We start from the raw sequence: 26,984 nt of genomic DNA, 5'->3' as shown, positions 1-26,984 counted from the left end.
TGTACATGGTGGTGTTTAGCAGATGCTTTCTAGGTTACAGTCAGCTGCGCATCTATCCTATTCGTGCTAGGTAACAAGCACTTTGGGGACAGGTTGTGCCTGGATGGTAGGGACTTATAGAAAGGGTGCTGAGGTTAGTTTGGGACCCAGCATTGTGAGGCCTTGGGCAGGGCATCTGCTTTGAAGCCTCCTCCTTTCCAGATACACAGACACAGGTATGAGGACTCTGAAGTAACGCATGTTCGGTGTTTCACCCCTGCCGGCTGTGGGCCTGATAGCTCCCGTCCGTTTTTCTGTCTCTCCAGCACTCAGACCTGGCTTTGCATACAGACAACGCCCTCCCTCTGTTTGGAGAAGGAGTTAAATATCTAGGGAGACGTGGCTCTCCAGGTGTAGACAGCAGCTCCCTGTGCCCTGTACTTGGCGCAGCCACAGAGGCATCCCCAAGCAAGTCCCCCAGTGTGGGACCTGACAGGCACATCATCTTGGCCTCTGGGCTCTCTGAAGGAAGAACTGAGGTCCTGTTAGGGAGGACAGAGCCACAGCATCCTCTGAAGTGACAGGAGAGGCTCACCCTCCTGGGGCTCTTGGTTGCCTGTCACTTGTGGTTTCCTAGCAGGGAGGCTTGTGTGCTCCCCAGGCAGTGGGGTGGGGGATGATCCCCCCACAGCATCCACATAGGCTGGCTCAGGAAGTACTCTAGGTGCTGGCTCTGTGCTGAGCCCTGGGCTTGGTGGAGCAGGCTCAGGTGACCCCATGGGCACACATTTGAGTGGAGAGAGTTAGCCACCCAGCCGTCCAGCCACCCAGCAAAGCACCAGCACAGGCAGTGTTAGGACAGGGAGAATTGGGCCTCCTGGCCCCAGGATCCAGGCCCCGCTTTTATCAGGGAGGTAGCTGTGAACTCTCGGACAGGAAGGCTAGGGAATTGCAGGCCCAGCTGGGCCCAGGCTTGGGGATCCACAGGCCTGTGTGGGGCGTCTGGGTCACCTTCTCCTGTCCTGGTGCCATGTTCACACCCAGGCCTAGACTGTCTATGGTTTTTCGCCTGTGCAGGCTGCACTCAGATGCAGCGGTCCGCATCTGCTTGCTGGTAGTGTCTGAGTCTGCACAGCGGAAGAGCAGGCTGTGTAGCCAGAGAGACAGGCTGTGGTCTAGAAGTCAGCTGTACCAGCTTTCCCACCAAAGTTGGGTGATCTTGGGCAACTTACTTAATTTCTCCGAGTCTCAGCATTGTTGTCTGTAGAGCACACCTCGCATAACCCTTGTGAGGATGTACATGGGGTAAGGCCCTTGAAAGCACGTTGGAAGCCCTACCCCAGTGCAAAGGAGGGGCAGATGCGCACGTATGAGTGAATGATGCACACCGGCCTATCACTGTACAGCCGCTCCTCCACGAGAGGACGTGGGAATTTGTTATGTCAGGTCTAAAGAGCTAAATCCCTGAGTACAGTGTAGCTGCATGCTCAGGTGAGGTGCTAACTCCAGAAGAGTCTAGCACCACCCCCAGAGCAGCACAGCAGCCGAGGCAGGAAGAAAAACACACTCTTACAGAGTTCTCAGGTTTGATAGTTGAAGTGGGGCCGGGGAGATAGCTCGGTGAGCTAAGCACCTGCCTGGCAAGTTCAAGGACCCGAGTTCAATCCCCAGTACTGCATGCTGCGCCAGCCCCCCTACTCTATGCCAGCCACAAAAAACAGACTTGGTGGCTCATGCCTATAATCCCAGCACTGGGGAGGCTGAGACAGGAGGATCACTGTGAGCCTGAGCTGCATAACGAGACCCTGTACCAAATAAACAGAAGATTAAATTAAAAAAAAGAAAGAAAGCTGAAGCGAACGTCCTGCTGGCCCAGAGCACTGCTGGCTGGTTTCTCTCACAGGGTGAGGGAGGCCCTGTTGCAGAGGGAAGTAGGTGACAGTCCTGCTGCCCGGCGTGGCTCCTGCTTCCCCATGTGCCCTCTCCTCTCTTGCTGTCTTGTCACCACTTGCTTCTACTCTACGTCCCCTGCCCTGCAGCGTGGCCTGCTGGCGCCTCTCCCTCCTCTGCTGGCCACCCTCCCTGTGACTTCCTTCCCCAAATGTTTTCTCAGGTGGTAAAGCTGAAGGGCCAAGTGCTGTCGGTCATGTATCGATTCCGCACCAAGAACCGGGAGTGGGTGCTGATCCGCACCAGCAGCTTCACCTTCCAGAACCCCTACTCCGATGAGATCGAGTACATCATCTGCACCAACACCAACGTCAAGTACGTCCCTCCCCCACCCACCTGCCCTCGGAATGTCTGCCGTGGGCCATCGTGTCTAGGGCTCCCTCTGCCAACTGCTGTAAGTCCTGGCCAAGACTGCACAGCAAGAGTAGAGGCAGGGGGTGTCTCCCTCCTGGTTCGGAAGAGCCTATGGGACTGCGTACGTGGGCCCAGAAATGCTGCTGGCCTTCCTGGTGTTTCTCCCAGCTCAGTGCCCTGCAGAGTGGGGCTCTCCAGGGTATACTTCTCTGCTCCCTGTGTCTGTGGCAGCCAGGCTGGAGGAACTGCCTTGGGCAGCTATGGGCTCATCTGGGTACTGAGTGCTCGCGAGTGGCGGACAGATCTGTGCTCTGGCTTGGCCCTGCACTTACTAGCTGTGTGACGGAGCCAGCCGTGTCCTCTCTTAGCCTTCATATCTAGCTCAGTGAAGGTGGGATGTCCCTCCTTGTGAGGTTTCCATAAGGGCAAAGGGCTAGGCTGAGAGCTGTGGTTGGCCCGGCTCACGGTGTCAGCTTGGGGCACGATAAGGGCAGCTGTGCCTTCTCTCTGCTTTCAGCTTCAGGGAAGTACACATGGCCTGGATGCGGGATGGCGCGACCTTTGGCTTGCACCTTGTGGGTGGTTTGAATGTGGCATACACTAAACAGGAGCCACGCTTTCACACATTAGAATGTGGGGCTGGTGGCTGAGGGTGTGGCTCGGCTGTGGGGGGTTCACCGGGGCACTCCTCCAAGAGAGTATGTGAGAGTTTTTTTACGTAAGCTATGAAGAACTAAATCCTTGAGTGCAGTGTAGCTGCATGCTCAGGTGAGGTGCCAACTCCAGTAGACTAGCACCAGCCCTGGAGCAGCACAGCAGCCGAGGTAGAGAGGAAAACACACCCTAACAGAGTTCTCAGTTTTGATTGCTGAAGTGAACGTCCTGCTGTCCAAGAGCATTGGTAGCTGGTTTCTCACACAGTGGTGAGAAAGGCCCTGTTTCAGAGGGGAGCAACAGTGCATAGCTATGACACCAGTAGGAAGACGTGGGCAAAAGGATGTCCCTGCCGACGTGGCTGGTGAGGCCCACTATGGGTGACAGATGTGCTGAGAACTGTCCTCATACTTCCTGCTGTGGTCAGTGGTACCACTTTCCTGCATTGCCCCGGGTTCCAAACCCAGTGTGACCCTGTTCGTGAGCCGCTGCTTCTCCCCACTTCAGACCCACAGTGCTGCCTCTTTCTGTCTGCCGCTGCCTTCTCTGAGCCCCTTGGATACAGGAGCCCTGTCTGGATTAGGGAAGCAGCTTCCTGCCCCAGGTAGCAGCAGCTCTGTGTCCTCAGCCTCGCCTAGCTCCAAGACACAAGGCACAGGACAGGAAACAGGTCCACACGAGAGCCCTCTGAGAGCAGGTGGCATGGGTTACAATCCCAGCTCCCAACTAGGCAAGACACTCCCTTCTCAGCCTCTATCACCTCCTCTTTCCAGTGGGGACAACAGAACCTGCTCCCCCAGAACCTAAGGGTTTGAAGCAGGTCCTGGGCTGGTGCTGCCTATATAGTGCTTGGATTGAGCAGGAAAAGCTCTCTGTGGACAGTAGAGGGCAGTGATGGCCACAGAGGCGAGCAGGCTGCCCTTTTTAGAATTCGTGGAGCTGAACTTCCCTCGTGGCAGACTTGAGAGGAACAGATCCTCTAAAAGCATGCGCCAGTCCTTGAGCTCAGAAAGCATCCAAAAGAAACTTCCTGGAGACCCTGAGCGGTGCCTGGTTAGCATTTGTGCGAGGCTGCTGAAAAGGCCTCTTTCTCAGCTCTGATTCTTTCATGTTCCATCCATCCGGAAAGGAGTCCAGGAAACACAGGAATCCACATTTTGTTACACCACTGGGTCTCAGGGTCTGGGGTTGACGCTGCTGGGGGTGGACACTGTTTCCCAACACCAGTCATGAGCTGACTCTGAAGTCAACAGCCTGGTGTTTTCACACTCACTGCCTGGCTGCCATGAAAGGGCCCACACTCATCTCTGTGTGTGTGTCCTGGGGCCCATCCCTCATGCCTGTGGTTATAGGCTTTCATGAGCCCAGTACTTTTTATACAGCTCTGTGTGTGTGTGTGTGTGTGTGTGTGTGTGTGCTTAAAGTCCCACCAAGCTCAGAGTCACATTTGAGTTTCTCTGAGCTGGTTGGCGATCACCTTCTTTAGTGATGGTTGGTACTGGTTACCTGGTTAGTAGTACACACAAGGCCTAGAGCAGGGGTGGGTGCAAAGGAAGGGAAAGGAAAGGAAGGGAGAGATTCCTGGTCTCTTCAGCGTTTAGAGCTAGTGAAGGGCTGAGACACTCAGTCGCCAAGCCTGAGTTGTCCCAGGGCTCTAGGCTCCACCCAAAACTCTCTGCCATCCTCGTCCCGTGGCCAGATGGAAGCTTTTGCCATCTCACAGGTCTCCTCTGCGCCTAACTGGCTCCCCTTTGCTTCCTTCAGTCTCTGTGTGCCAACTCACCAGTCCCAGGGAGCAAGCTCAGAAACACATGCAGGCCATGTTGTCCCTGCCCTGACCCACCAGTCCCAAACCTTTCCCTGGCCCTGGACAGCACTGGCAGCCCCTCTGCCAGAGCCTGCATGCTCCAGCTGGGTTCTGGTTGCCTCTGATGTCCCCCTAAGGGGTTCCATGCTCCCTTTTGCAGGCTGAGTGAACCCCTCTGTCCAGGAAGCATTGGGGGTCACTGGCAGCCCCACTAGCACCAGCACCTGCTGGCAGGAAGCAGCTGGAAAGCTACCTTGCAGCCCTGGCATTCTGTCCTGCACAGCTCCCTCCTCTCTGAAATGTACGAGCTCCCTGAGGTTTGCTTTCACAGGGGGCTGAAGTGTCTGACAGGCTCCTTTCCCACCTCGGGACAGTGCCTCTTCTGCACTGCTCAGCTGCAGAGCCGGAAGTACATGGGGGGGGGGGATGGAGACGCTGATGTCTACCCCACGGGGTCACGGGAGCGATGCTGAGGACTTGCCAGCCGCACCAAGACCCCATTCTCTCCTCCCCCAAAAGGCCCTTCCCTTCCGTGCTTCAGGGGCCCAGAGAGGACCAGAACTGAGAGCAGAGAGCAGCCTCCTCCAGCACCCTGCGCCCCACGTGCACTGAGAAGCAGGTGCACTTCCTCCCCAGGTGCTCAGATGGGCGAGGGGAGCGCGTGTGCTCTGCTAACCCCTCAGCAGGCTCGGCTGGGAGCACACCACGTGGCCCTGCCTACCTGTGCTCCTGGGTCAGGGCTGGCATAGCAGGTGGGAGGAGCTCTGCTGCCTGGAATAATGCCCTGCCGGAGGCTGGGCTCTGGGGAAGGGGAAGAGTGTCTGTGGACTCCTGCTGTGGAGAGAGGCTCACTGCTTCATCCCTCAAAAGTCCAAGGTGCAGGCTTTTTTTCTCCAAGATGCTCTCCAGCTGTCCGTGGCTCTGGAAAGGAAGATATGGGAGAGCAGTCCCCATCTCAGCTGTGGGTTTTAGCCCAGGCCAGGGCGGCAGCCTGGTCTATGGCCCAGTGGGCTTGGGTGTGAGCCCGTGTATGCCATGTTCAAGCATCTGAGCAGGTCCTGGTTTGATTCCCCAAGAGCCACCCAGTGACCCTGTTGGCCACCTCACCACCTCTGACTTCCACTCTGTAGTGTTGGAGGTGGCTTGGGGGACTACAAGGATGTGCGGCGTGAGGCCATCTGAATGCCTGCCAGTTACAAGCGAGCCTTAGCTGGAGGAGTGAACTCCTTTGTTCCACATTAAATCTAACTATGTTTCTGAGTTTCACCTTACAAGGAATTCTTCATAGTGCGGTAACATGAACCCTGCATAAAATGAAGTCATACATCAAAACCTATTTAAGTTTAGCATGGTCATCTCCAGTCGAAGCAAAGGGGTCTGATGCAGTAAAAATAAGATAGAGTGGAAACCATTTGGGAGAGAGAGCTGGTGGGTGCCACCCACTGTGACCTGGGGACTGGTGCCCTAGCTCCGGGCTCTCCCTGTCTCCTCACACCTCTGTCTACTTCTGCTCCACAGGCAGCTGCAGCAGCAGCAGGCAGAGCTGGAGGTACACCAGAGAGATGGGCTGTCCTCCTATGACTTGTCTCAGGTGAGCTTCTGGAACATTCTGTCCTGCATGGAGCTATCTCTTACCTAGAACTTGTATACCCTCTCCTCCGCACTATATGGAGCACTGGGTCCCCGGGGCCTATGGACGTCACACAGGCCCTGCTGAGCCTCTGGGACTCACACTCTCAGAGACCAAGATAAGTGGGTCTGACCACTGCCCGTGCCACCCATCTTGGGTCCCGTGTCCATTTCTCCTCAGGTGCCCCTTGAAGTCACACTGTGTCTCCTCAACTTCCTGTTCTGTCTCACCTGTCCTTTTCCCTTTATTTCTCTCTCCCTTTTCTTTTCTTTTCTTTTCTTTTCTTTTCTTTTCTTTTCTTTTCTTTTCTTTTCTTTTTTTTTCTTTCTCTGTTTCTGTCCCCAGCTTCTGAAACTGGACTAACAGAGAAACTGGCACTAGTCAGCATTTAACAACTCTTTCTTGAATTATACTTTCTGTTCCCTGTTTTTCTATTCATCTTTCTCTAAGAAAAAGTAACTATTGTGACTCCTGTCTTCCTTTGACAAGGGTACACCTCAGACTGGCTGTCCCTGCACTCAGAGATAGCACAGCCCTCACTTTGTGAAAACACTCAGGCTGGACGGGCCGGCAGCCCCAGGACAGGGCACTGCCAAAGGAAAGTGGTAACTGCCTCACACACTGGTGGTGTTCTTCAAATGTGCCAACAGGTCCCAGTCCCCAACCTACCTGCTGGTGTTCATGAGGCTGGCAAGTCAGTGGAAAAGGCAGATGCGATTTTCTCCCAGGAGAGAGACCCCCGGTTTGCTGAGATGTTTGCAGGAATCAGTGCTTGTGAGTTTCTGAGTGGCTCAGGTCCTGGGGGTGGGCTTTGTGGTTGCTCTTCAGCCATCTGAAGAGCGTTGTTCTTGGGGGGAGGTTCACAAGGGGGGTTGAGAGCAACCTGGGCAGGGTGCAGGAAGAGTCCAGGGGCAGGAGGTCGCAGGCATGGGAGGTCGAATGAGTTCTCCGCAGTTCTGACCACACTTCCTACTTTCTGGTTACCTGGGGTGCTGGCAGCTCATGTTTGAAATTTAAGGGATTGGGATGCATTAGCTACTAATCCACTATGAGTATACATTTATTATTAAGCCGAAGGTGTGTCCCTATTAAAAACTCTAACTTAATCCATAACAAAAGACCACATTTTAAAATTAAAATCCAAAATAACAGAAAAACAACAGTGATCCACTCTCGTACCACCTGTATAATTATTTTTGACTTTTTAGAGTGTGTCCTTCTGTCTCTTTCTATATATGTTTTCTTTGTGTATATAAAATTGAACTTGTCTTGTTGAAAAGCTTGCTTTTTTATGTGACAGTTTATTATGAAAGTATCTCCACAACATTAAACAGTCCTAAGCATTTTGTTACCACCGTAGAGTTTCACTGTGTAGAGGACAGAACTCACCCAGCAGCTCCTCTGTGGCTGTCGTTAGGTTGTTCATCACATCAGTGTCACTGCAGAGGACTGGTGCCACCACGTGGGGCTGCCTCAGTCTCCCACCCAGAGCTCCAGAGTTTGGTAAAGTAGGAAATATACAAAGGCCTTTGTTGGTTCCAAAGTCACAAAAAAAAAAAATCCATCTGCACATGGTCCAGGCATTTCTGTGAGAAGGTTCCTTAGGCAGGGCTGCTCGTAGGAGAAAAGGAAGCACAAACGATGCTGTGGTTGGAGGGGACCCCGATTCTCCTTCTAGGATGAAGATGTGAGGTGGCCACCGGGCAGTGGGGGCTGTGGCCTGGACACACCTCTGTCCTCAAGTGTGCACCCTCGTGGGAGAGCAGAGCCTGCATCCCGTGGGGCTGGGACCGAGGCTCAGGATGCAAGAGCAGTGCCAGTGCCCCCTCGCTGAGGACAAGAAGGGCCAGCACAGTGCAGACCACTAGAAACTGGCACCAGGAAGCAGAGCCCTCAGCGTAAAGTGCGCCAGGGATGTTCACCGCCGCTGGTCCCGGACCACCCAAAGGTGCCAGCGTGTCATCTCTGCGGCAAGAAGGGACAGGAGCACACGATACATCTGTCCTCCCTGCAGTAAGCCACAGCATCTCTGAGAACCATCTGAAGTTTTAATCTGATACATGAACACGTCTTCTGACAGCAATGACAAAGCAGGAAGAAAAGGAGGAAAGGGGTAAGCAATCCAGGGAGAGCAATCAGGTGAAGGTCCTTCTTTAAGAATGAATTTTACAATAAAGAGGAGGAAGTTCAGGAAGTCCCCAGCATCGCTCCTCCGGGAAACTCCAGAAGGAACTGTCCCGTTTTGAGGACGTGTCACCCACGGGGGAGATGGGGCAAATCAGGCTGATACCGTGGTGCAGAAATCCAAGTGAGTAAATTAGAAAAAAATAAGAATTCCCCCAAGGACAACATGGGTCTTCCAACTGCAAGCGCTCCGTGCATGCCTGACTAAAAAGGTCAAGAAACTCACACCTCAATATAGTCTATTGGATTAGTCACTTTTTAAAACTTTGATTCAGATCGGGAAAACCTTGTGAACAGCCACGAAGGGAACTCTACACTTAGACTTCCTTGGGATACTAAGTGTATCCAGAGAACTAAGAAGGAAGACATAATCCCAGAGTTCTTCACCAGCCAAACTGCTTTCCTAGACAGAAAGACGTCTTCAGACATGCACTGGCTGCCTGTCCTGTCTGAAGACATCAGTTATAAGAGGTTGCACTTGTTTCTATGTGAACCCAAGGTGAACAGCACCTGGAATTGTTAGATGATGCCAAGATAAACAACAAAAGCTGCAATTTCAAATCAGTTCAACAAAGATCCAGATATTTTTTGGACTGAGGGTAGCAAACAGACAAATTTCTGGTTGGTGTGTATTATCACTGGCATTTATGGAGAAATTCAGAGCTTCATGTATGTTTATACTCAACTGTTGAGGACAGTATTTTTTAAAGAGGGAGGCAGGCAGGCAGGGAAGAAAGAGGCCTTACTTCCAAACCACTTCCAGAGAAATTGTTAGCAAATTGTAAAATTCCCAGAAGGAAAATAAAATGAGATGGCGTGAAAGTGTGGCTATCAAGCAAGATGAAGCAGGCTGAGGCCCAGGGCCTGCAGGTTGGCTGCTCCTGCGGGGGGTGTGCTCTCGGGTGCGGCAGAGCCAGCGAAGCAGAGTGGGCCGCGGAGGTGTTCTGTGAACCCCGGGGCAGAGGGAAGGAGTCTTCACAGCACCTCGTGGGTAAGCGATTGCACCATGCAGGTGGAAGGAACAGCCCAAAAGGAGGGTATAAATATCGTGAACCCTGGAACGCGGGGAAGCCAGAATCACTGCAAACACAGGAAGACGCTGATAAAGCCAAGTTGGACGAGATCATCTCTGTGTGCCTTTCTTCATCTTTCCAGAGCAGGTAGATCAAAATAATAAAGATAAAAAGACTGAATAATATAGTCAAAGATGCATATGCTCGCGCACACACACACACCACACAGATGCACGCATAGTCTTGTACCTTACTAATGACCAATGTTTTAGAGTAGTAAGAAAACCCATATTCATTATTTATCCAAACTGCCAAGAATCTTAAAACAGAAAACAAGAATAGGCTTAGTGGCCTAAGTCGACCTCCGCCTGCAGTTTCTAGCCTTGTGTGTTCTCCTCTGCTCCTGCTCCTTACCCAAAGCTGAAGGCCAGGGCCTGAGCGGCGATGCAGGTCCAGGAGCCTGGGCACCTCTGTCGCTAAGGACTTGCACTGCCTCACGGCATCATAGAACACAGCTAGGGGCCAGGAAGCGGCTCCGTGGCCCCTCTGCTCTGAGCTGTCCCAGAAGCTGTGCACATGGGGGAGCCCTGGCTCAGGCATGGCTTCCTACCCAAGGCCCCAAGCCCGAGCACCCACCTCTGCCCTGCTGCTGCAGCACCCCGAGACAGAGGCACAAATGGGCCAGAGTCTGGAGGCAGAGATCGCCCTGCAGCTGCTCCTTACACCCTGTCTCCAGTTGCGTACCGCAGGCGGGGGGTGGTAGGGATTAGAGGCGCAGGTATTCTGAGATTTGGGGACGGAGGGCAGATGTATCCCCAAGCCTACATGTTATAGTGAAGGGCTACCTCCCGGCCCGTGTCTGTCCTTGTTCCCGCACACATTCCTCACTGGGTCGTGAGCAGCTTTAGATGCTCTTGGCTGTGTTACTACACTCATTCTTAAGCATTCAACTCTGTTCACACCCTGGGTTCCTTTTGGGGGGGGGGTGGAAACTGAGGCAGCAGATTAAAAGCATATCCATGGGGCAGGGCACCTTCATCTGCAAGGAAGAGTGATCCAGGATGAGGATGAGAGTCATCCTGGGTGCTGTGGACCAGTGCCCTGGGCATCCTCACCTGTCCACCTACACCTGTGGCTGGAAAGGGGACCTGAAATGAGGTCCCTTCACGGTCTCTGCTCTTCCCCGCTCTCGTAGAGGGACTGCCATGCAAGTGGCTGTGGCTATCCCAGGAGGCAGGAGCAGCAGCCTGGGGCTCCCTCCTATACCACACACCCAGCCTTGGCCTGGGCTGGGCAGGCCTCCTGTGCCCTGTGGCAGGGGCCTTTGTGTGGGACACCTACTCTGGTTTTCCTAGCGGAGAAGAAGATGATGAGCTCTGCCTCGGCAGCCGGAGCCCAGCAGATCTATTCCCAGGGGAGCCCCTTCCCTCCTGGACATTCTGGAAAGGCCTTCAGGTACTGGGGACGGTGGGTTCAGGACAGACCTGCGTCTCAGAACTCCACTCTGAGGTGGCACATGCCAGGAAGTGAGTGGTCCTAGTTATGCAGCCCCAGGCCAGTCCAAGGGTCCTGGGGCACTGGCTGTGCCCAGGTTGGGGGGCTTAAGGGGCTGGCCTCCAGCTATGGGGTGGGGGTAGTGCTGGGGACAGCTGGCAAGGTGTCAGGAATCACCTGATTCCCTGGCTGTCAGGGTCAGTGGATGGTTAGAGAAATGCCTATTAGGGCTAATGCCCACCGAATGGGCAGAATTTCCTATAAATCCAGAGGACCTGAGCTGGCTCAGGATCAGGAGGGGCATGGGATGATGGCTTCTCATGCCTGTCTTAGTCATAGGTAGTCTGGGTTCCTAGCAGAGTGGCACTACTGGCATCTCTAAGTGTGTCTCCACCCCAAGACCTTCTGCTGTGGTCCCCTAGGCCAGTCTGTGTCATATAGCCCTGGGGACCTGGAGGGCTGGGCACCAGTAGTCATCCTCTGAAAAAGCCCAGTGCCCTCATCAGTCAGTGTCTTGGGGAGGGCTCCTAGGGCATCAGGGTGTGCCAGGCTCTATGAAGAATAGTAATGAGAAAATGCCCTCTGTAGTCTCCATTCATCTGGAGGAGGCCGGGGAAAGAGCCCAGTGCTGAGTGAAGACTTGGTTTTCAGAGGACGAGAATGGTGTTTTTCACTACATTAGCAGCTAACCCTGTTTTGTGATCTTAAGAAGCATTGGGTAACATAGAGAAATATTAAAACCCAGTAAATTGTACCCAGTCACCTGCATGGGTCTGTCACCTGCCTCCCTTTCAAAACCCTACTGAATACCCACCGGCATTAAGATCTGCTGGGGTTGGGCCCACCCTCACACCCCTGGGTTCTTGCTTGGCACCCAGCACCTGGAGCACTGGGCCAGTTCCAGGGAGGCAGGAGGAAGGGCCTGAGATGACATAGAGGTCTTCCCATCTCTCCATCTTTAGTGAGCTGAGGGTACCATCCCCAGTGCGGGGAATGTGTCCTGTAGGAGGCAGCAGCAGTGTAGACTTGACCGGGACTAAGATTGGACCTACTCAGGCCATGTGCTGTGCACCACACGGGATGCCACACATGGCACATGCAGCCATCAGGGGACATGAGGTAGAGAGGGCAGCCCTGGTGCACTCTGGGGAGTGGTGTCAAGAAGGGATGGAGCTGAGCAGAGGAGTAGCCATGAGACCTGACAAGGAAGCTGAGCACGCAAACTGCACATGGCAGGAGTGCCCGGCAGGGCCGGGGCAGCTGCTGGCAGGCTTGGCTGGGACATATACTCCAGGTCCCCTGGGTAGATGTGCTTGCCTCTCTTCTAGCTCTTCAGTGGTTCACGTGCCTGGGGTGAATGACATTCAGTCCTCCTCATCGACGGGCCAGAACATGTCCCAGATCTCCCGGCAGCTGAGCCAGAGTCAGGCTGCATGGACAGGGAGCCGTCCGCCCTTCCCAGGACAGGTATGGCCCAGGGTCCCAGAGCCCAGAGCACTTCAATGCATTTCCATGGGCCCCAGCTCGGAGGGAACTGACTACCCAACAGCAGCACCTGCCCCAAGGACGCTGAGTGCTGAGTCCCTGATACTGGCATCATCTGTGGTTCTGGCAGCCTCATCCTGGGGAAGCTGGCAGGATGTGGCAGGTCAGGATGTACCCACAAGAATGCACCTGAGCCCCTTGCTGGGCGGGAGGACAGGCGTTGATGGGTGAGGGAGCATGTGGTATTCACCGGTGGAGCCAGGAAACCCAGGTCACCATGGCCAGACTCATCCTTTGTGTCCAGGGCCTGTGTCCGGCCAGCCCCGAGAGCCCCAAGAGCCCCAGTTGGTCCAGAGCAGGCCCTGCCACTGTCTGGGGCACCTGCGGAGCAGTGGCCAGGGACAGCGGGAGGAGGTGACTGGTGAAGTTTCACCCTGACGGCTGCAAATCCCTTCTCAGTCCAGCAAGACCCAGTCATCTCCCTTCGGAATTGGAACGAGCCATACCTACCCGGCGGACCCGTCTTCCTACAGTCCCCTTTCCAGCCCAGCCACCTCCTCGCCAAGTGGCAACGCCTACTCCAGTCTTGCCAACAGAACTCCAGGGTTCGGTAGGTGGGGAGGGAAGGCCTCGTTCCTGGGAGAGCCAAACAATGCTGTCTGGGCATCCTCATTAGGGGTGGTCTGTGTTTTCAGAATACAGGGAAGAGGTCCTGAGCTTCAGGGCACCTCGTCCCTCTCTGGGCAGGAAGAGGAGGAGCATGATGCTCCCAAGATGCTGGATGCTTAGGCTTAGCCCTGTCATTTGATTTATTGTTTTCAAGGCATGAGGACTCTGTTCCATGTTCTGATGGCACCTAACTGCTGGTGTTCCCCTCTGTGTCCCTTGCAAGGGATTTCAGGTCTCCAAATCAAAACCCTGAAGTCTTGTTTCAGAAATCAATGAATATGGAGATTAGCAACTATGTCAATAACACTGTAACACCCCTTAGCCAGTATTGCAAGGGAGGGATTGTGTTGTATATGAGAACAACATTCTCAGCTTTGTAATGAAACCTCAGGCTGCAGAGGGCCCCATGCATGCCCTCACCTCCAGGGCATGTCTCAGGGTCAGCGTCTCTTCCCAGGCCAGCAGTCCATGCCACAGAAGGGGTCACAGTGCTGTCACTGATGACACCCAGCTGGGACATCTGAGTTCCACTTGGCAAGTTGTAAGCTCAGTTTAAGTGATTCTCTGTTGCTTTACCTCTGCCGTCCCTGCGTCTGGCTGTGCTTCTGCCCTCATCCAGGGTCTCCGCTCAGCACTTCCTGCCATCTGTTTACCTCTGGGATCTGCTGTCCTCCTGCGCCAGTCGCTGACAAGTGCTTGTGTGCAGTCCACGTGTCCTTACCATGTGGCTCTGTGATGTGGAGATGAGAGGCCTGGTGCACTGTAGGAAGGAAGAGGCCTCTACCTAGTGCTCGGTCGCCAGGCCCTGGCTCACAGAATCCAAGGCCAAGGTGTTGGCCTCCTCCACCCTGCATGAGAATGCGCCCTGTGCCAGACCCTCACCTGGGTGGGGGACCCCTTTGGCCTCCTTCTGAGGAAGTTCCATGGCTTCCAGTGGTCCTGCTGGCACTGGCTTACTCTGACTCAGCAAGGCCTGTATGCAAGCTAGGCCCTGGGTGGAAGCAGGGCGGGCACGGGCACAGTACACACCCAGAGATGGGCAGGTACCAGCAGGTCAAGGGAGGCCAGTACAGCCGTGTGTACCTGGAGCCTGGCATTCTGGCCATAGGCATGGTGGCCAGGTGTTCCTGCCCCAACCATTTCAATTCATGCTCTACTCTCGTAGCTTTCAGAGAGGAACCCCATTGTCATTCTCATTTCACAGGTAAATAAATCGAGGCACCAGGCCTCACAGAGTAGACATGCATGGAGCCCAGGATCATCAGGGACTGTGCCAAGCACTGCCTGGGACTTCGTGTCATTTTCCAGCTCAGAACTGACAGAGCCTTCATCTGCATTATGAGGAGGGGGCTGGAGCCCTCCTGAGAGGGCTCAGGATGGGACAGCGTGCTGCAGTCTCACACTGTGTGGGAATCTGGCGGAAGTAGTGTGAGGGCCTCATGCACAGGTGGGAGCCAGCCTGAGAGGGAGGACGGGGCTGTGGAGCCCTTCATGGCGTGCCCTTGCATGTGGCTGACCTCTCCTGAGGGAGATGCTGGAGGGCAGAGGGAGGCACAGACTCCATCCAGAGAGACAGGGGGCAGGGCAGTGAGGAGGCTGCCACGTGGGGTCAGCAGGGGCCTAGGCAGGGTGGGGAAGAAGGCTTCAGAAAGAGGACCGTGGGGCTGGGCTCCAGCAGGGAGCTGAACAGAGAGGCACCATGTGGGCACCACCAAGCGTCATTCCATGAAAGTTAAATTAGCTGTTAAAACAGTAGTGTGTACATTGGTGGTGAGCACCAGCCCTCACCCTGCATGCGCCAGGGCTATTGTGCGTACAGCTGGTCGCCCTCTCGAGGCACTGGAGCCCAGGGACCCGGCAACCAGTCCTGGCCTCATGCTTTGGCTGACTGATCAAGCAGGGTTCACCTGTCAGGACAGCCTTGCCAACTGTCACCCAGGGGTGACCTTGTGGGGCAGTGAGCATAGATGTTACCTTGGGCCAGAACTTTGGCAGCAGCCTGAGTTCACATGCAGAGGATAGAAAGGACATGCCTGAGCTTGAGCCCCTGTGCCCTGTGCACTGTTTTTTATCTGAGTGTTCCCTCCACTCAGGTCTGCTGAGGTTGTAAGCCAGCCAATGTCACAGCCTTAGCCTCACTTTCATTTTGACTCTGGTCACAGCCAACACTAGCGCATGTGAAGAGTGGCATCCAGAAGTGGAAGTAGGAGATCACATGACCATGCACCTGCTGGTCTGGGGAGCTTGGGTGTTTATCCTCATGACAATGCAGGGGGACAGTGTGTGCCTGCCAAGCTGCATCACCAGACAGGAACCACCCCAGTGGCTTGAAGTTTAATAAAGGCTGATAAAGAGGAGCCTGAGGAATACAGGGATAGCCTGTGTGAACAGCAGCTTCCAGGCCTTAAGCAGAAGGGTGAACACAAGGATGGAAGCAGGACCTTGCAAGAGGAGACCCAGGCCTGCAAGCTCAGCCTCGACTGCGAAGGCTCAACTGCCACCAGGAATCACTGACGCCATGCAGGGGCATCAGCTGTGGGTGACCTCAGGGGCACCTGCCCCACTGGCTGAGCTGATCTGTTGAGGGTGCAGGTGGTCAGACCTGTGGGCATCACACACCAGGTAGTCCAGAGTCACCTGTAGCTAAAAGGACAGTGCCTGCAGGTGGACTGGTTCACAGGAGGCAGCTCTCTTGTGGCAGAGAATCAGGGTAAAGAGTGAGCCCTTTGGAGCAACTTCCCACTGCTGTTAAAAACAACAGCCACCTGGCTAAGGAGGAGCAGCCTCCTCCTCTGCTGTGCCCAGCCGGTCTCTCCAACATCCTCCACTGACTGCACCTTATATTGCAAAATGGCACAGAAGATGTGCTTACAGCAGGGATCGCCAACCCTAGAGCCATGGACCAGTACCAGCCTGTGAGCTGTTAGGAGCCAGCATGACCAGTAGGAGGTGGATAGTGGTTCAGTGAATGAAGGTTCCTCTGTATGTACAGCCACTCACTGTTGCTCAGATTACTACCTGAGCTCCATTTCTTGTCAGATCAGTGGCAGCTGCAGCAGCAATAGATTCCCATGGAATCTTTAACCCCACTGCACATGCAAAGGGTCTAGGTGTGTGCTCCTTATGAGAATCTAGTGCTTGATGATCTGAGGTGGAGCTGAGGTAGTGATGCCAGCACTGGGGAGCATCTGCAAATCCAGATAAACATTAGCAGAGGCATGCCTGCACAGAGACCATAATAAGTCAAGTGCTTGCAGACTCAGATCAAAACCCTAACCAGTGAGTGGAGAGTGACAATTAAGCAGCATCTGCTGGCAAAGCTGTGTAGTGGCAAATGAGTTGCTGTGCTTCTGTTCCACAGCTGCTTCTCGGGACAGACTTTATATCAGAATCCAGCACTTCTTTTGGTCTCTGTGTAATGTGCCTGTTATTTTATTTACCACTTTCGTCAGAGCCTCTTTCCTGAACTGTGCATTTGTTTTAGTCACAGTTTGGATAAGCCCACAAGCTAGCCCTAGCCAAAGTGAATGAAAATAAGCAGTGCTGGGGAGCTACTTTGAAAGGAAGGATGAGACAGCAGAAGACTCCGAGTCTACCAACAAAAAAAGCTGCATTTAAAACAAAATACCAAGAATCCAATTTAAGTTATGTGTTTGCTGCTGTAGGTGGATTACATTCTCCAAGCCTGCTTTGTGAAGTATGTGCAGCTGGCTGTCCAATGAAGCCACAAAAGCTTCAAAGCTGCTTATACACTTGTAGACTGAGCACACTGCACTAACAATCCTTAGAGTTTTTAGAAAAAAAATAAATGTGAGGGGCCGGGGAGATGGCTCAGTAGAATAAGCGCTTGCCTGGCAAGTGCAAAGGCCTGAGTTCAATCCCCAGTTCTGCCAAAAATAAATAAATAAACAAACAAACAAACAAACAAACAAATCAATGTGAGCATGAGGAACAGATGGTTACTGAAGGCCACTGCTTCATCAAGCATGTCTGCACCGCGAGCCTCATTCTTAGTGGCTGACGGCGTTGCTTAAGTTAAGAAGCCCTTTGCTGTTGGTGAAGAGGTGATCTTGCCTGCTGCTGAGGACACTCGTCATGAACTTTTGGGCCAGGCTGCAGTTTAAAAGGTGGTGCGTGTTTCTTTTTTGTCTAGTGCCATAACTGGACAACTTGATGAAATGGCAGAGGATCTTGAGTTACCGTGGTATAAGTTCTAGGTTGATGAATCTACCAATTTAAATTTTTTAAATTATTTTTATTTTTTTACAATGATCTATTTGATACAGGATCTCACTACACAGCTCGGACTCATAGTGATCCTCCTTTCACAGCCTCCCCAGTTCTGGGATTATAGGTGTGCACCAACACACCCGGTTTCAGGGACTGTACAGTGTGCCTGGGGTTCTGGGGCTGGCATGGCATGTGATACTGGGGATCAAACTCAGGTCCTTATGCTTTCCAGGGAGGCACTTAGATCACTGAGCTATCTCACAAGCTCCCAATTTAAATTCTTAATGACAAAGAAACAATGCTTTGCTGTGCAATATACTTTTCAGGAGGAGGTATGTAGAGATAAGTTGTGCGTACTTCTATTGCCTCCAAAACCATGGCTGCAAAGCTATTCATGTCTTTGAATGATCACATATCAGGAAAAGTGACTTGGTCATTTTGTGTTGATATATGTATGGAAGAAGCAGCTGCCATGACTGGACAGTTTCACTCCTCGGGTCAGAGAGGTTGCTTCTGGCAACATGGTACATGCCTGCAATCCCAGCACTCTGGAGGAAGAGCCAGGAGGATTGCCATGAGTTTGAGGCCAGCCTGGGCTATGTGCTTGAGTTTAAGCCCAGCCTATATTACATAGTGAGACCCTGTCTCAAAAGGGAAAAAAGGAGGTTGCTTCTGAATGTGAGTTTATATACTGTGTCATCCCTAGAGAAATGCTGGCTACCTGAAAAATGCCATCTGAACTCTGTATGTTTTGGAGGACATGACTGAAATTATCAACATATTCATGAAGTACATAGTGTTAATGTCAGTTTACGCAGTTCCGTGAGGAGAGGCCTGCAGTGCACGCATGGCTGCCGTATACCCACTGGCTTCCCCAAGGCGGATCACTGGTTATGGTTTCTGAATCAGGAGAGCCACTCCGGAGATTTCTTCTAGAAAAACAGTCACCACTGGTGACATATTTCAGTAACACAAGACATACCTACAAGATGTGACATTTAACCTGCTCGGTGAACTTCATTCTCCCCTGTTGCTTCGGGGGAGAATGAAGCTGTGTTCAGGTCAGCGATAAAGTAGATGCAGTCAGAGCCATACTGGAATTGTGGGTCTGGAGCGTGAACCGTGGGATTTTGACATTTTCAAACATTAGCAGAGATTTTTGAAAGAGACTGAGCCAGACACTTCTTTCTCTCAGACAGTGTATGATCACCTATCTCAGCTCTCAAAATAGCATCAGCCTTACTTCCTAAGCGCAGAAGACCTCGACCTGCGAAGGAAGGGGCAGCAACCCATTTATCAGTAAGCCAAGTGGATCGATTTCATTTATGCTGAAAGAGGATCGACTGCTTGAGATAAAAATGAATGTGTCCTTAACAGTGTTTGTGATAACTTCAAACCTGCATGGTTTTTGGATTAAATCCAAGAAAAAGTATCCTGAGATTGCCAAAAAAATCACTGAAAAGTCTGCTTTGATTTCTAACATCCTATCTTTGTGAAGCAGGGTTTTCTGCAGTGACAGTGACCAAAGGGAGCTTAGACTGGACATCAGCAACGCTTCAGGTGTCACTGCATTCCATCACCCCCAGAGGAGAGCATCTAGATGCTGGGAAACAAGTCAGGGCTTTCACTGACCCCACACTATGGCTGAACTACATAATTATTTTATTATATACTACAATGTAAGGTGTGGGAGAGCTTCCGGCTACCCTGTGCCCACAAGAGCGGGACCTGTCCGGTCCGAACCCAGGCACACCGTGAGTGAGACCCTCTTCCACGCCCTTGGGGCCCCACACACACCACTCTGCAGCACCCCCCGCATACCCGCCAAGTGAGTGAGAACTTCTGCCGTGTTCTCGGGACCCCCAGATCCAGCCCTAGCCCAGGCCCGGTGAGTGTGTGGGAGAGCTTCCTTTCCCCCCTACGTCCCCTTGTCCACTTCAGACCCAGCTCCAGGCCTGGCATACAGGCCTGGGATGAAACTCTGCAGCTGCAGTCCCTGCAGAGAAAGTAGGGGACAGAACCACCCAGTTAGTCCAGGAGCAGAACACTTTGCCAGAGGGGCACAACAGGTTCACTCCCAAGGGCTGCAGCAGGAAGGAGCTGAGCATAGCAGCCAGACCCAAGCCAGGCACAACTGGATAAATTCAAACTTTGTAGATTTGCACCTGAATTTCAGTAGGTGCTAAGGTTATAAGTGCACCAAAGCTCTACAACAAAGGTCAGAAGACAGTGCTATATATACTGCAATGGAATAATAATAGAAATGAAGTGTACAATAAATGTCATGTGCCTGAGTCATCCCAAATCACCTAACCCCATCATAGAAAAGTCATCTTCTACAAAGCTGGTCCCTGGTGTCAGAAGGTTTTGGGAGTCGCTGGTTTACAGGATCCCAAGGGAAGGGAAGGAGGACTCAGAGCCATGTGGCAAGAAGCTGATAGCCATTGTATTTGGTCTGTGTCCCCAGTTGTCAGCCTCTCTGTCTCATCTGCTTGTCAGTATCCTGTTTCTCATAAAAATGCAGGGAACCAAGCACCAAAGTCTTGGACACAAAAGTGGCTGCAAGGTGTGGCAGAGGCTGGGTTTTCATTCCTCAGCTAGTGCTTTCTTAGCAGCTTGCTGGCTTCCAGATACCAACAAGCGCAGACGTGTCCTTGCCCTTCTAGTCATGCCTTTCAGTTCAGGACAAAGTAGCTGAAGCAGCTCATTCACGCATGACACACATCAAGTCAGACCACAGCAGATGAACCGAAAGAGCAAGAAACATCATGATGTGGCCCTTCCTTAGAGAACCATATCTGCTTGGTCTGTCCCACTTGGCCAGCCCCACCTGGCAGCCTCACCTGGCCAGCCCCACCTGGCAGCCCCACCTGGCCAGCTCCACCTGGCAGCCCCACCTGGCCAGCCCCACCTGGCCAGACTGACTTCAGAGGCAAATATAAGGAATGTGTCTGGCCACTTTCTTGGTGAGAATTACAATGCGTAATTGGAAAGGAACAAGGGAGGAGGAATAGGGGAGGATGAGTTTAGGGAAAGAGAGGACAGGTTCTGATAGCTTGAAACATTTGCAGAGGAGACCTCTTTGTCCTACTGGTTAGGGCTGGGAAGGAGAGGTCTAGCCAGGAAGGCTGTGGAATTGTGGTCTTCGTTAAGAGGGGCCCAGAAGGCATTTGTAAGGGAATGAGCTACCCTTTGATGTTCTCTGTTGACTTCATCCTAGCCTCTGTGCTGTAGATTTGGGGGCTGAATCATGCTTTGATGGGAAGGGCATTGTCTTTATTGTAAGGTGTTTAGCAGCAGGCTCGGCCTCTATCCACTTGCGTTCTACTATTGAGAATAATAAAAAATGTACCCATTTCCACATGTCCCCTGGGGCTAGCACAGTCACTCCTGACAGAGAAACAGCTGAATCCAATCCCAAAGCCACTTCTGAGCAGGATTGCAAATGACCCTTGAGTCTTCGGGTAATATCTAAGTCAGCTAAGGGAAAATGTTACTTACCAAGAATGACATTATAGGATCAAACTTCAGTCAAAAGAAAAGAAGGTGTCATCCCTGCATCTACGACATAGAGAAGCACAAGCCCGTCAGGCTTCTGGCCCACGTTCTGGGGGCCCACCCCGCTGGCTCAGGTGAAGCCTGCCGGAAAACAATCTAGAAAGACATGCAGCCTGGCTGGTGACCCAAGCGTTCAACACAGCTGCAGCAGTCTAGGTTTTGCCCAAGAGCTGCGCCCCAAGGAACCCAGCTCAAGCGACTCCACACATAGCCTTTGTATGTCAGAGACCACCGGGCTCATTCCAGAAGGAAACCTGTGTATGCTTCACCGCCCCACCGTATCCGTCAGCACCGCGGTCACTGGGAGGTCATTCTGAAGGTCACACTTGGTATCTCATCAGAGAAGTCACTGATCCAGACAAAGCCTTTTGGTGCCTGCCACTGGGGCTGGTTCTGCAGCAAAAGCCTGTGGGCACAGGGAGCCTCGAGGCTCAGGCTGCAGCAGGGGGATGGTACACCCCCTGCATTTCACAGAACTCTGCTGGCTGTTCTCATCATCAAGGGGTTTACTTGGGAACATGCGTTCCCTGTATTAAAGCCCTTCATGTCTCAGGCAGTATGTGTGTTGGGGGGTGGGGATTGACTGCTCCTGAGCACTTCCAGCCTCATCTCACCACAGTGGGCAGCAGGGCCATGGGAAAGATTTGCTTGTGATTGGCTTGGCTCTGGGAAGGGGAAGACCTGGCAGGATGTGGAGCCCACCTCCTTACTGATGAACACTGGGTAATCAGCACTGGCTAGTGATTTAAAAGGAAAAATTGGGAAAAGTTCCTAGGGTGTTTGATGTGCCTCACCATATCCTCCCTAAAGGCAGTCATTTTTCCTTAAGAATTCTTTTTGGTTGAATCTCAGAGATATTTTTAACCAGATTTTACTTATTTCTCCTATTTTCTTTTGTTTTATTTGGGCAGTTTTCATAAACTGTAGAGGGAAGCAAACCTTTCTCACAAGGAGTTCATCTTCCCTCTGAGTGGTACCTGCTTTTTCCCTCATAGGCACCTGAGAAGCTTTGGCCAGAGCTGGGCAGGAGAGGAGTGGTGGGGCCTCAGCAGGGCCTGGGGGGTGCTGGGTGGCCCAGCTGGGGGGAGGGGCCATGTGAGACTGGTTGTTATCAGGAACCCCAGGGGACCCATGCTAGGCAGGGGTGCCTGGAGAGAGTCGCAGGGCAGAGTGTCTGGAGGGCAGGGCTGCCTGTGAGAAGGGGGCCTCTTGAGTCCCCTGTGGACCCCACGTGTGTCCTAGTGTCCAGGACTCCTTGCTCATGTCTCTCAGTCAGGGTAGGTGGGACGGCTGCTCTGGAGGGACTGGGCCTTCAGGAGTGGGGTGGGTGGGGAACCTCTGTGCCCCAGCAGTGGGGGGCACTCTAGGTTGCAGGAAGTGGGGTCCAGCTGGGCTCTGGGACCCAGGGGTGGCTCTTTGGTGTCACTAACCTAGGGGTGGCTTTTAAGGCAGTGTCCTGTGCATCGGCTCTTTCAGCTGAGAGTGGACAGAGCAGCGGGCAGTTCCAGGGGCGGCCCTCCGAGGTCTGGTCACAGTGGCAGAGCCAGCACCACGGGCAGCAGAGTGGTGAGCAGCACCCCCACCAGCAGCCCGGCCAGACTGAAGTGTTCCAGGTAAATCGAGCCAGCACCGCCTTCTCCTAGGTACAGGCGCCTTCTCTCTGCTTCCTTTCCCCCTCTCCTGCTGCACGCCACCTGCCTGCCCCTAGTGAGCCAGCGTGCATTCTGGCCACCCTGGGCTAGAGGGAGGCAGGAGTAGAAGGGCCTGCAGGTGCCTGTGGGCGACATGCAGGGGAGGCCACACTGGGAGACCCTCCCTAGCACTGGGGCAGCACCAGGGCTACCTGGAGGGCATGGAGCAGAGGCTGAGGGCCTGGCCCAAGCATGTGCACCAGGTCTGGAGCAGGAGTGCCTCAGCTAGATGGGCTGTGCTGCCCTACTGCCCTCACCACTGTGCCCAGGACAGCCAGCAAGCCCTGGCTTGGCTCCTGTTGGGGTTAGGTACAGGGTGGCCACTGTTTGAGACAGGCCTGGTTTCCTCTGTGCCTAGGACAGTCTGAGGCAGCAGGTGGGTACTGACCTCCACCCCTAGTTCTTTGGCTCCTGTACACTTTCCCTCGAGGCTCAGGGCAGGCTGTGAGCCCAGTGACCCTCCACTGCAGTGCTACAACTCTATGCAAGGAAAGACAAGGGAGTGACCAAGCCGGAGCCTCTCAGATCACTTCCTCCTTCCTGTGGGTCTGTGCCTCAGTTGCCTCATCCTCATCCTGAGCTGCCCTGAGGCTGGGGCTAGAAGCATCGCCACAGAGGAAGGTCCAGAGCCAGGTGTCCCTCAGGGCCCTACCAGGGCAACACCCTCTTCAGTAGCCAGAGCCCTAGCCCAGCCCCTGGCTCCTCCCCTGCACAGCTGGGACTCCAACCTCCTCCCATGAGGTCCCACTGGGCAGGATTTCCTAATCAGGGTCACCAGGCTAAAACGCATTCTTGGTCAAATAAGTTTATGAGACACTGGTTAAATAGTTACTCAGTTTCTTTCTTGCAGAACACATCAGAACCTTTATTAGCCCTGTGAAAACTGGAGCTCTCAGAGGCCAACCAAATTTGTGTTCCAAACTTATTTGTCCACAGAATTCTTTTCTCACAAACCTTCACAGGAGCTGGGCTTTGACTGAATACCCAATGAGACATTGGGAATTGCCACTCCTGTTTTCTAGAAGGTAGTTTTGTGTCCAGTGCACCTGCAGGACTTGGGGAGCTTGAGCCTGACCCCCGGGACGTGCCCTTGTCCCTGAGATCTCTGTGCTCCTGCTCTGTCTGTCTGCCATTGCATTCTGTTGTTATCTTGCTGTTTGCAAGGTTTGGGGCTGGGTCTTTCCTGATCACCTTGTTCCTGGGCCCAGTGTCAGAGGACAAAGGTGTGTCCCTCAGTGATCCACCTGCTGGCCCTCCAGCCCCAGGAAAACAGTCCCCCTCAGGGACCTGACCATGCAGGCTGGGAGTTTTCCCTGCCATCTGCTAGAGAGGTAGCTTCGAGGGTGAGTGGTGGGTGGGGCTTGGGGATGTGCCTGGTTTTCAGGGGGAAGACGCTGACCCCTGTGGCTTGCTTTCTTTTCTTCTGCAGGACATGCTGCCCATGCCAGGAGACCCGACCCAAGGGACTGGCAACTATAACATCGAGGACTTTGCTGACCTAGGCATGTTCCCGCCCTTTTCTGAGTAGCTGTGGGGCAGAGTGAGGCCCCCTGTACAGGGCCACCATGCTGCGACGTCCACACCCAGCTTGCCCTGCCACAGGATCCTACTGCAGTGCGCCAACTCCTGTGCTTCCCAGCCATGGCACTGTTCTGCTCTCACCACAGCTGTGGCTTCTCCGTCGCTACTGACCAGGGCCCTGCTGGGTGTCTGGGGCTTGGCTGTATTTATTGTATTTTATCTGTATGTGCTCTCGGGCCCTCAGATTCAGCTACAAATATCCCCTTGGTAGGCGGTGTGCACCGTGAGAAGCTCACTTGATGCCCAGAGCAGTAGCAGCCCGTCCTGGGACGCCAGGGTCTGGCTTCTGCTTGCTTTTCACAGCTGCTGGCTGGTGGCCAGGGTCCGGTAAGAGGCAGGCGAGATCGGGGCCTTTTATCACGCCCTGGAGCTGAGGAGCCTGGGGACCCAGGGAGGCCCACTACCTGCTGCTGCGCCAGTGAGCCTGTTGTGACGTGTATGTTTGTGCTTTGTGTGGTGAGATGTGAACTGTCTATCCTAATGGGTGTGTCGTATCTCGTTCTGTCGTGTGTGGCCAGAGTGCGTGTGTCGAGTCCAGACCACGGTGAGTGTGAGCGCCAGGGTGCACCGCCTGTGTCCCTGCTCTCACCAACAGTGCTGATGCAAGGCTGGCAGGGAGACAGCTGACAGGCTGGCCCTTCCACTGTGTCAGCAGAAGCTGAGGCTGGGGACCTGCTCATTGTGAGCAGGGTCAGTGCTTTAGGCTGGGCCCGGGCTTCAGATCCAAGCTCCTCTGTGCTGGGGGAGCAGCCCTTTCCTCCTCTCAGAGCCTGGGGGCCACAGTCTTCTCTCACCAATGGCAGGGACAGGATGCCTGGCATCTTGGGCCATGCCCTGGAGTGGGCGGGGCAGCTCCTATAGGGAGAGCCTCCCTCCCCCGCTGGCCCATGGTCTGTCCTCCAGAGGGATACAGTGCAGGCTAGCGAGGCAGAGGACTTGGCTCCAGCTCTGCTTTCAGCTCTGTTCCTACCACACAATCCCCAGGCCCTGAACACTCAGCAGTCTCAGAACAGGAGTACCAGCGGATTTCCAGACGCCCCTGCCTACTGCCTGCTGAGCCTGAGGGCCCTGGCTTGCGGTGTTTCATTTTCACAGGCCCTGCTGTCTCTGCCTCCTTCGTTTGCTTCTTTTCCCACCAGTCACCTCCTTCTCCCGCCCCCCAGCCTCTCAGCCTACTGATGCCCACATGGGTGAGAGGGGCCACCCTTGGAAAAGCCCTGGGGCCCCTCCCAGGGCCCCTACAGACACTGTACAGTACTGTGTCCCTGTCACAGGTCTCTGAGGTTAGGGAAAGAGTGAGTGGAGGAAGCCCCAGGTGCAGGGAGGAGCTCTGCCTGGTGCCTGGACTCTAAGCTGTCAAAAGCCAGCCTTCCCATGAGGATGCCCTGCCCTAGCACCTGGCCTTCTGTGGTCCTGGTTCTGAGATTAACCAAACCTGGCGCTGCAGTCTCTAGAGCAGCTCTGTGTCCTCGTGTGGATAGCGATGACAGGGTCCAGAGTATAGACACACATGTTTGCTCCATCCTCAAAGGAGTTCTTGCCTCTGGGGAAATAGAGTCACCGTAGGCAGCCCCAGCTCAGGATCCTGGTGCCTGTTGGCATTGTGTCAGTACCTGGAAGCCTTGGAATTGCTCTGGGCAGTGAGTGTAACCTTTCTCCCCTAAAAAAAAAAAAAGAAAAAAAAAAGGCACAAAAACAGCCTTTGGAGCAAAGAGTGTTCTCGGTGAGAAATAGATTTCGTGTGGCCTTTAGCTTGTGGCTTGGAGGTTCATTTTGGCCTCTGTATAGTAGAGGACATTTGGGTGGTGCCAGAGAGCAGCCAGTGGTGCTGCTGCCCTGCTGGTCCATGCTGGGCCTGAGGGATCTGTAAGCAGCAGGGAGGAGCTGCTCAGGCTGCCACCCACCTGTGCCTCAGACCTCAGCAGGAGTTCAGGGTGCCTGGGCCTGAGTTTATAGCCTGAGGAGGGGAGCCATGACCCCGAGGGCTACCTACTCTCTCCACCTTGACCTGGGAGGGCAGTGATGACTGGTTGGGGTCTGATGGCAGGTGTGAACCCTATGTCTTTTCTGTCCCCCACTCTGCATTTTGCTGTCCTATAAACAGTAAGAAAGTAGACAAGTGGTGATAAGGAGCAATCCAGGACTGAGTGGAGCCCACAGGGTCCCTGAGACACAAGGGGGAAGAGCACAGCTCTGAACTGCAGGCTTGGTGTCCTGGTTTGGGAAAGAACCCCCTGCCACTAGGCTGCAAAGATAGTTCAGTGGTGTAAGTACCTGCCTAGGCAAGTACAAAGACCCAGGTTCAATCCTTAGTATCACATGCCTGCCAGCCCTGCCCCAGGGAAGCCAGGCCAGCCACTAAGCCCAGGTGTGGTGGTGCACGCCCATAATCCCAGCACTGGGAAGCCGAAACAAGAGGATCACTGTGAGGCTTGAGCTGCATAGTGAGACCCTGTACCAAATACATGAAATTTGAAAAAAAACAAAATCACCCCCACACCATCCCACTGGCCCAGGAGCAAGGTCCCCTCCTGCCAGGAATAGGCCTTTGCCAGATGGAAGGGGAGGCTCCTGGCTTCCTATAGCTGCCATTGGCAAGAGCACATACCAGGACCAGCCAGTGATGGTGGCTGAGATGAGTTTAGAACATTCTGCCTGAGTCGTCCCTCTGCCTTGGCTTTCTTGTTAGCTCTGTTCAGGGGGCG

At 53.7% G+C, this 26,984-nt stretch overlaps 1 protein-coding gene across 1 annotated transcript in view; it reads left to right on the top strand.

Annotated features, from left to right (window-relative positions):
- Arnt2 (aryl hydrocarbon receptor nuclear translocator 2) overlaps positions 1 to 26,605 on the top strand; it is a 179,425-nt gene extending 152,820 nt beyond the window's left edge. The window contains exons 15-19 of the mRNA XM_023710888.1: positions 10,927 to 11,026; positions 12,394 to 12,532; positions 13,010 to 13,160; positions 22,484 to 22,620; positions 24,128 to 26,605. Of these exons, the coding sequence (XP_023566656.1) occupies positions 10,927 to 11,026; positions 12,394 to 12,532; positions 13,010 to 13,160; positions 22,484 to 22,620; positions 24,128 to 24,226 (626 nt within the window). The 3' untranslated portion in view covers positions 24,227 to 26,605. The remainder of the gene's footprint in view (positions 1 to 10,926; positions 11,027 to 12,393; positions 12,533 to 13,009; positions 13,161 to 22,483; positions 22,621 to 24,127) is intronic.
- Positions 26,606 to 26,984: the final 379 nt, after the last annotated feature.

This window comes from Octodon degus, unplaced genomic scaffold (genome assembly GCF_000260255.1).
Source record: "Octodon degus isolate 3935 unplaced genomic scaffold, OctDeg1.0 scaffold00002, whole genome shotgun sequence".
In the NCBI taxonomy this organism is placed as follows: Eukaryota; Metazoa; Chordata; class Mammalia; order Rodentia; family Octodontidae; genus Octodon; species Octodon degus.
Note: the sequence above shows the minus strand (reverse complement) of the source record. Positions and strands in the feature narration are given on the sequence as shown.